The 9,533-nt window shown below is 27.4% G+C and overlaps 3 protein-coding genes across 6 annotated transcripts in view; 2 read left to right on the top strand and 1 right to left on the bottom strand.

Annotated features, from left to right (window-relative positions):
* Positions 1 to 67: 67 nt before the first annotated feature.
* On the top strand, positions 68 to 2,112 carry LOC126834900 (protein stunted-like). Of its 3 annotated transcripts, none has more exons than XR_007685114.1 (4): positions 68 to 255; positions 720 to 850; positions 925 to 995; positions 1,924 to 2,112. XR_007685114.1 is itself a non-coding variant. In XM_050567121.1 (4 exons), exons 1-3 carry the CDS (start codon positions 227 to 229, stop codon positions 952 to 954), a joined length of 174 nt encoding a protein of 57 aa, XP_050423078.1. In that variant the 5' UTR covers positions 69 to 226; the 3' UTR covers positions 955 to 995; positions 1,924 to 2,112. The 3 variants fall into 3 exon arrangements, 2 of the variants coding, with proteins under 2 accessions (XP_050423078.1, XP_050423087.1); XM_050567121.1 differs by having other exon boundaries at positions 69 to 255; positions 941 to 995; XM_050567130.1 differs by lacking the exon at positions 925 to 995 and having other exon boundaries at positions 69 to 255.
* Positions 2,113 to 3,098: 986 nt separating this feature from the next.
* On the bottom strand, positions 3,099 to 8,333 carry LOC126835359 (diphosphomevalonate decarboxylase). Of its 2 annotated transcripts, none has more exons than XM_050567894.1 (10): positions 8,211 to 8,333; positions 6,931 to 7,001; positions 6,774 to 6,841; positions 4,892 to 4,941; positions 4,705 to 4,836; positions 4,442 to 4,644; positions 4,030 to 4,152; positions 3,788 to 3,958; positions 3,561 to 3,710; positions 3,099 to 3,494 (listed from the first exon to the last, which is right to left on the bottom strand). In XM_050567894.1, the coding sequence occupies exons 3-10, from the start codon at positions 6,839 to 6,841 to the stop codon at positions 3,369 to 3,371; spliced, it is 1,023 nt and encodes a 340-aa protein (XP_050423851.1). In that variant the 5' UTR covers positions 6,931 to 7,001; positions 8,211 to 8,333; the 3' UTR covers positions 3,099 to 3,368. The 2 variants fall into 2 exon arrangements, with proteins under 2 accessions (XP_050423851.1, XP_050423842.1); XM_050567885.1 differs by lacking the exon at positions 8,211 to 8,333 and adding an exon at positions 7,083 to 7,719 and having other exon boundaries at positions 3,101 to 3,494.
* Positions 8,195 to 9,533, top strand: part of LOC126835351 (RING finger and SPRY domain-containing protein 1-like) — a 7,388-nt gene continuing 6,049 nt past the window's right edge. Inside the window, exon 1 of the mRNA XM_050567873.1 lies at positions 8,195 to 8,849. Within this exon, the coding sequence (XP_050423830.1) occupies positions 8,653 to 8,849 (197 nt within the window). The 5' untranslated portion in view covers positions 8,195 to 8,652. The remainder of the gene's footprint in view (positions 8,850 to 9,533) is intronic.

Here is a 9,533-nt window from a genome sequence, read left to right as displayed (position 1 = left end):
TAGGAGAAGGTTGGGTAGGGACATTTTGACTGGTGACCGTAACAACACTGCAGAAAGGTGATCGTAAATTTGCATTTTCTAGGGAACATACCGAAGGGGAAGTAACAAATATCAAATTTGCACTTTATGGAACGGATCTGTTCTGACTTCTGACTTATATTTTCATTACTTTGCTCAGTCTTTCTGTTGAATTTTATCTATTCAAGTACCAATCGATACCGCAAAAATGAGTTACTGGAGAGCAGCTGGATTGAAGTAATGTTAATCTCTCTAGTACACAGTACTTTAATTTTATGACTAATAAAATTATAGCTAACAACTCATGTTATTAGTTAAAAAATCGTATTTTATAATAATATTACTATTAAGTATACTGAGTTTCCAATTTAGTAACAATTGGTGTTTAGATTTAACAGTTTAAACGCCGAGGATATTTCACTAAAACTTCTCTCTGGATCAAGATGTTAAATGTTATACTCATTATTTTATGCTACTAATGTGTATTATCTATGATTTTCACACATTTTTCTGTCAGAAGTGAGAAAAAAGTAGAGCGGACACTGATGTCCGCTGTGGCGCTGAAACAGTCGAAGAGCAAATTGATACTGCTATAATAGGAGTTTTAATTTTTTTTTTAAATAGTACTAGTCAAGTTATTTATTTTGTGTATAATTAATTTGTTTTGTTTTATTAATTAAATTTTATTATAATGATTTTAGCTATGTTAACTACTCTAACATTGCAGCCAAAGTTGTAAGGAGGGTACTAAAAAGCGACCTACAAGCAAGTGCGAGTAAGCGGGATGAATCACACGTAAAGTTCACTCCGTGGAATAAAGGAAAGCCAGCCAGTAAGTAAAAACCAATTAAAAATTATTTTTTAAATATAAAATAAAAAAATTTGATAAATAAAATAATATATAAGGTGTTGAAACTTTCAGATGAAAAAGCTTAAACTTTTAAGGTTAAATCTAAAAAGTATTATGCAAATATCTAGTAAGTTGAGTTTGCATTATGCTGTCTACTAGGTATTACAAGATATTGCATGAGTTTTCTTTTAATGTTATTTAATTTAAAAATAAATTTGTAGCATACAAATAAGTGTTGATTGATATTCGATTTGTTGTTTTATTAACCTAAACAATAATTATCATTAATTAATTATATAACAATTTTAGTAACTTATATAAGTAGTATTTCTGCCAAATAATGTGTATACTTTGTTGTTGTATGAAACTAAATAGCTTAATAATTGTGAACCATGTAATATGATTGCTCTTATGCCAAAATTATATGGTTTTCGTGAGAATACAGTTTTAAAACTTCTGTTTGCAGTAAAAAATTATAATTATGCTTTTATAACATTAGACATTTTTTACTGTAGCAAAGTAAATTACGATTAATAACCTATCACTTGCGCTTTAAAGTATTGGAATTTTATTGACGATGTTTCTAGTTCATATGAAGAGAACAGGGAAAAAACTAAAATGTCCATTGTTTTTATAATCTCAGAAAAACATGTTTAAAAATTATAGAAATTTAAAATGTATTTCATTTTATTTCTTTTTCACACCAAAAAGGCCATTGTTTGTGTGGGGTTTAAATATACAGGGCCGTATTCAGACCGGTTTTCTCGGGTCATATGTCTGGAGCCGAGCCCTATGTCTTTTCTTAAGGGGCCGGGCCTACAATAAAATTAATTAAAAGAGCCTGGAAGATTAAGTTTTCCCGGGGCCCGGCAAAGCTGAGTACGGCCCTGTGAATTTACGCAGGTCATAGATTGTTTAAGTGTAACCAAAAGTCAGGCGCCTGTTTAGGGGTTTAAAAGTAACTTTTCTGGTTTTCCCCTGTATCCTTCATATGTCTATTTTAAAAAATTGCAATATAATATTGTTATTCTAATTTATAAACTTGTTTTTTTTAGAGCCAGGCCAATAGTTCACCAACAAAGAAGAATTAAACCTTTCAAGTTATGATTAATTTGTAAAGCTTGTTACATTATAATATGAATGATTTACAAAAATATGTTTCTTTTTTAAATATGAATGTTTGCATTGTTGTAGATAAAATAAAATTAGATAAATAAATAATAAGAATTATTTCTTGCTTTTTATTTTTGCTTTATGTTTCTATATATCTATTATAGGCTTATGGTTAAGAGATGTGGACTGCAGATCGTATTGTGAACTAAAAAGAGAAGTGAAAAAGTGTGAGGAGTAAAAAATTGCAGCCAACTAGCCTTTGGGCTGTTAACAAAATAAGAGATTTATTTATTTCTCACCATGAGTTATGGTCAGTCGTCTAAGTTGTTATCATAATAACATATAATATAATAATATTATATTTGTTTATACTACTGAAGCTATTTTTATTTAAACTATTGGAGGTTGAGCGGCAGTGTATTAGCGCTCACTGGTTCGACACTCGGTCACGCATAGTTGCCGATTCGGATCTTGGCCACTTGAGGTTTGTTCCTTCAAGCGCGCAATTGTGGGGAAGAAGTAGCCATCTGTCTCTCTTGAGTGCTAAACTTGTTTGGTAAGCATATTGTCGGCAGCCAGCTGTAAAAACAGTAAACTACCAAATCTATAAAACAATCCCTATTTAGTAGGGAATAAATATGTAAAGGGTGAAAACATTTTTTTTTATATCATTATACTTTTACAGACAGAGAGTGGCATATTTACACTACTGTAACTGTAAGTCTAACAATTTAAAAGTTAAAAAAATCGACCCTTTAGCCAGGCTCAAGTTCATACTATGGCAACTTTTATTAGTTGCCACAAGTTTCGCTTTTAATGGGAATATGGAAACAAATAGGAAGCAACACATTGTAACACAGTAAGTTGTTATGTGTAGACACTTGGTAATGATGAAGTTTTAGGCATCTAGAACAATTTAAAAATTAATAATTATACAACAAAAATATTTTATTTAAAAAAATAAAGCTTTATAAAAATAAATCAATTTATTGTATAGTATTATAAAACTACAGTACTTCACATTAGAACGGATTATCTCAATCCTCGTATATCAATGTTTATTATGATAAAACACAATTTATTTAGATGTAATAATTCAAAATAATAAATATATATTTTTATAGTGCTCTAATTTAATAAAATAATAACATTGTTCTTCATAAATTATAACAAACAATATATTTTTAATTGAAATATAGATATTTTTTTTCTGATACTTTAAATGTAATACAAATCTAAGAATTTTGAAATATATATATAAATAATTAATAAATTAACAAACTAAAATCTAAGTTATATTAAATGGGTAATACATTTTTTTTCATGCTTTATTTTAAAGATTTTCAACAACCATATTAAAATAAATAAATTGTATAATAAATGTATTTTAACTTGGATTGCCATCAATATCTAACAAATGGTTATCATCACATTTTGGCCCATCACCTAATTTTGTTACCATAATATATTTCAGCAGTCCTTTTTCGTTTTGAGTTAACCCAAACGGATATTTCTAAATTTAATAAATTAATTTAGATACTATTACACTATTTATTATGTTTGAATTATTTTAACTTACTGTGTTTGTATGTGTAGTTGAAATACCACGTACATATGAATTAGGTTGGTCTGAAGGAAATACTTGAATTAGTTCTGATAAAAAAAAACTCAAATCTTTTTCTTCAATGAAAATAAATGCATTTGGACCAGCATCAAAAGTATAAGCAACCTAAATTGTTTAAATTATAAAAATAGTTATATATTAACTATTAAGTGTAAAGTATAAAAAATTAACTTTTATAATACTTTAGTTTGGCCAATGGCTTCATTGTAATCATGGATAAATTGTATTATTTTGTGGGATACTTGATTTAAATAAACACATGGAGGATATGTGTCTAAGCAAACAGCGTGAAACTGATTGCTATCACGCATTGTTATTTCAGCAAACTTCTCGAAATTTTTGTCTTTAATGGCCTAATTATAAACACATATTTTGATTAGTTTAATTGAGTAAAATATTACCATATCATAGTATAGAATAATACTTGTATTATTAGTTCAATCCTTTGTGGTACACATTTATCAACTCTGTATTTGAGTAATTCGCTTGATTCCACAGATTGTTTCATTCCTGAAGTACTGCTTGTTTTTTTCATAGAGTCGTTTACCTATTAATATAAATAATATAATAATTATAATAACATGAACAGATAAACAAAATTATTCAAAGTTAGAAAGGTTCATTCGTAACTCATGTTATAGTATTTTTTTTTCAATGAAAATAATTGTATTAGCGATACATATTTTTATTTTTTATGTTGTCCTTTAATTATGATAATTATTTAAAAAAAAACAACTATTGTTCGAACAAATTACTGTAACATATTATAAACACTAACCTGTACTAAATGTACATAAAATAAATGAATAAAAATATATTTAATATAATAATATTACTACTAATATTAATATTCTCATTTCAGGCCAGTGTGTCTCGGGAACAATTTGAACTGCAGTAGAGTCAGTCCCAAATTCATCTATACCAGCTTGCCACTGGACAAATCCACCAAATAGACTCCTACACGCACTGCCACTGCCTTGCCGGGCTATTGACGGAAGATCTTCATCAGTTAAGTCAAAAGCAGTTGCTAATGTGTAAACTTAAATAAAAAAAATGATCAACCATATGGAATTGAACTTAATGGAATGCTATTACAAACTTAAACATGCATAACCAGCTGCAGACGAAGCCAGACCCGCAGCAGTCGGAAAATTATTTTTTGAACATATTCTTATTTTCCATTTTGCTTCATTGCAGTTTATTCCTTTTTTTTTTTTAACTAAATCTCTAACTAAAGTGTTGAAATTAGTAATTTATTGATTATACTGTTGTTGAAAAAATCTTACTTAATTTAAAGCATTTTTGTAGACGGACATTTGTTTCAATTGACATGACACTACAAATAAAAGTATTTAACATTATAAACAAATTAAACAACAACAAAATTATGTCTAATTCAACAAGTATGATAATATTTTGTGAAGCTGTTTTAATTTATTTGTCTTATGTTTAGTAATTTCCTTTTCCAAGATTACTATTCCGTAAGACAATAAAACAGTTTGTGCTCGAGCAATATTTTAATGTATGAATATTATAAAATAATAAAGTGAAAGAAAGATCTTTTAAATTTAAAACAAACAATTTTTAGAAATAGCATTGTATAAAAATATGTTGCCAATTTACTATCAAATAAAAGAGTAAAATATTTGTGGCATGTTTTTTTTCAAATTACGTAAGTTTTTATCTTCTAATAGAATAATAAAATAGAATGATAGTTCAAGGTTTTAAAGGTATTGTACAAATATATATATTTTTTAAATACTGTCAATAATTGTCATGTAAATATCAAGGTTTTTTTTCTAAATATACATACAAAATATATAAGTTTTATTTGTATAAAAGTATTAATAGTTTTATAAGTATAATATATTTGAAAGCTTAATAAAACAAATATTATAAATATGTACTACGAGCCAAATCAATAATATATATTATATAATATAATAATGAATGCAAATTAATATTGCAACTATGATTTGTTTTGCCTATGTTTAATGGTATAATTCAATTTGGTTAAAAAATGTCCATAATATAACTAAATTAAAAAAGTTTAATTTCTAACACAACTATATTGTGATACTCCCTGAATAACATTTAAAATTAAAATTGATTTTAGATCTAAACAAATTGATGAGTTATAAAAAAGCTTTTTCTATTATACTCAGTAGCGAGGTGAGAGTCGGGTAAATAATTAAAAAAATATTGTACTCAAAATGTACATAAAAATAACTGTTATTTAAATCCATATAGTGGTTAGAAATCATTTCATTTTCTCCTATTAAACTTTGCCACTATAATTATCGTAAATATAATTAATTATTTGTTTAGTCAATTATTAATAGCTTAAATAATGTTGAAAATACAATAAACAATTGTATCTATTAATATATTCATTTTCATTCAAATATAAATGTATTATATAAATACATTTCTGTAAAACTTAAATAAATGTTTATTTTAATTGTTAATTAAATTAATAAACAGTATTGTTAAATGTCCTATCTAATGAATGAGAAAGGTTAATGATGTAGGTGTAAAATATAAAAATTATCAGAGGCCAATAAAAAACATAAGCTTAATGATCAAGTATTATTACATAACAAATTTTTCATTTTTAAACGTTTTTACACATTTAGGTTATTTTATATAATAAATTCACTACACTATCATGATCTAAAGTTATTTAGTTATACTGTTTCAAAAATTCGTCTGCACTTTGTAATAAAAGAATAATTACTCAATTTTTTTTTTATTTTATAATTTTTTACTAATGACATCGGTGGAAATTCTTAATAAATTAATGGAGATAGAGTAAATTTAATCTGCATGTTGCAATACCATCCATAGCTAAAACTAAAATTGCATCAACGCTTTAAAAGTACATAAAACTATAAAAAAAATTTGGGAAGGGGCTATTAAAATATTTGAAGGTGTTAAGCCAACCTAATTTTTGTTTATAATTATGAATTGAAAAGTTTGTCAAAAATATTTTTTTTCACAGTTTTATTAACTCTTTTAACATACTTGGTCATACATTTATATTGATATTATCTGTTACTTAATCAGTTGAGAAAACACATTTGAGCTTGTAAATTAGAGAAAAGTATTTATTTTGACATAATATATAACCCTTAAACAATTGTATGCAAAACTAAAAGAAATAATTACTGTCCATTTAGCCAAACAATATCGTCTTGGAAAGTTGGACTGGCCATAACTGATGTTCTTGCGTGCATCTGAAATCAGAGATTAAATATTTTTCTTAAATTTTGGACTGTTAGACAAAGAGCAATTTAATTATTTATTCATTACTATTTTAAATTACCTGCTCGCAATCTAGTGTCAAACTGAGGGAGTCGTTTAAAGGCAATATTAAGTTTTCGTTTCTCTTACCCCCTGTAAACATTTTACAATTGTTGTTAATGTATGTAAAACCAAATCGATACCTATAAATTAGGTTTAAAAAACTAAACGTACAATATTTTATAGCAGCTATATTAACCGGGGCTACACACGTTACAACTTGGTCCATGATTTGAAAAATGTTGAAACAATTATCTTACGAATAGACAATAGTGTACAGTTAACACGACGGCACTATATAGTTATTAGTTTAAGCAAGCAACAACACGAAGTGCACACGCCGCAGATGCAACTAACGGTATACTACCTAGTGGCTAGTACCTATACTACATAGTGATTAGTGACTATAATCTACATTTTAGTAAAGCACAAGCCAGTTAACACAAGTAAGCTGTGAAATAAACGAGCCGAGTTCAACCAATGCTGTAAATAGTACTTAGTAGTGACATTTTAAGCATTAAAATATCTAATACTGTAACTGGTGTAACAATGTAAAATCATCATTTTCATTTGTAATAATTTTCTGGCAAGACTGATCACTTGAGTGATTAGTTAACTGCTGTAAATGGCAATCCGTATTTAGACAGTATGTTTTATTAATATGCCAATGTAGACTGTACTACATATTGGTACATGGAATGTACCAATGTAAAAAACGGGTTGTAGGTAAAATGACGGTCATTTGTATTGGTTAGATAGCTCATATAATATTATTACACTGGTTAGTGATTACTCGTCACTCGCCAGACCGGCAATAGTTGATATAATAGACACAGAATAGATTTAATCAATTCTGAGTAATAGGTTATAGGTTATAGCCTATAGGTATCGACTTATTAACAGAATTAAAAAAACGTTATAAAAATGATAAATATTGATATATTTTTATAAAGGCCCTAATACTAATAGACAAAAATTGTAATTTTTATGTCGCTATATCGACGATTCGTGTGTACCCACAACCCACTCGTCCTACCTAAAAATAATATTACTAAATGCCATATACCAAGACTAGAATTTGAAAAAATTAATCACATTTTAATTATCCGTGACACAATTAACAAATAGTCATATAATGCAATTATCGATATTTTAAAAAATCGGTCAAATTTGGTAATTGGCCCTACCAATAATCTTTCGAAATTCACACAGTACACTGCATTAAGCATAGGACATTAAAAACTTCCTCGTCACTCGAGAGTCGTGAGTCGTGTGGGATCACATTACTAATTTATCACCTACCAAATAATTATCACTTTGTTTACGTCACCTTCGCACTTTGATAACATTAATATCAGCTGAAATATCAGTATTAGGCATTAGTTTTTTTTTCATAATAAATTACCGATACACACACAAAAACAATTATTATCTCGATACGTGTGCGTAGGCTTACAACAGTTGCAATTACTACATTTAAATATATACATATGTATATAAATATATATATATATATACATATGTATTTGTATTATTGTTGTGTTATTGACGTATAGAACGCATGTTAATGGCGCACTTAACTTAGTATGAATCCGGCAATAATGTTTTAACGTACATACAGCGGTTGTCAGGTTGTCTTGATAGAATAAGATAACAGAAAACGTTGCAGTGCCGAAGCGAAAAATCGCAAAATAATATTTTAGTCAAAATTCTAGTATAATATTTTGTGTGTACTCTTGCCCTAATGGGTGCCTTTCATTGCAAGTCATGTCAAAATGGAGAAGACGGCACAAACATATTCCGACATCGTCAGTCGACCGATAGCGAACGGAGAAGATTTCTATTCGGCAGACAACGTAACCGCAGTGGTTCTGTAAAACAGACTGACTCGTTGGTACTCCAAACCTTAAGCATCATAAAAAATTTAGGACTTATCGACAAGTAAGTGACTGACAGTTTTTAAACCTATATAAATGTGTATTTTGTAATGTCGATGTTTGATTATTTAATAGTATTACAAAAAGGCACATTTAACCATAGTTTAAAATTAACATGGTTTTTATATGTTTATTTTTGTGATAGAAAAGTAATTGTGATATACATTGTATATTATTTGTTAGTAGTTAAGCATTTTTATTGGCCTGAAAATTGTTTTTTTTTTTCTATTATAAGCTTTTGGATAATTTTTACAATTAAAATTGTTTAAAATAATTAATAATTATTATAGAATAGAAGAAGAAAAACTAAGCTTCTATTTTTGTTATGGTAAATCACATACCTAATCATATTACTCCAATAGGAAGTTGCATAGAATATAATGTATATTTTTTCTGAATATGGTATTAAATAAAAAGTTTTGCATCACTAGTAAGACAAAATCTAATTTTTAGCTCAGATCTGAGTTTTTAAATTTGTGTTATTTGAAAAAGTCGTATAGCCATATTTTTTATTCTGCTGTACATTTTTGGCTATTGTTGTGTAGCAGCCAAGTTAAAGTAAATGGCAAGAAGTTCCAACTAGTGCCAACATTTTTTTTGAAAATGTTTATAATTGAAATAATTAAACTCGCTCATAAGTTCATATTTTTTATGCGGATTGTATGGGTTTTTTTTTGCTTAAATGACT

Source organism: Adelges cooleyi, unplaced genomic scaffold (assembly GCF_023614345.1).
Source record: "Adelges cooleyi isolate 19-005CV unplaced genomic scaffold, UGA_ACOO_1.1 ACOO_flye_CR_arks_rails_tigmint_CR_PRNA_1, whole genome shotgun sequence".
In the NCBI taxonomy this organism is placed as follows: domain Eukaryota; kingdom Metazoa; phylum Arthropoda; class Insecta; order Hemiptera; family Adelgidae; genus Adelges; species Adelges cooleyi.
The sequence above is the reverse complement of the archived record's forward strand: the minus strand, read 5'-3'. Positions and strand labels throughout refer to the sequence as shown.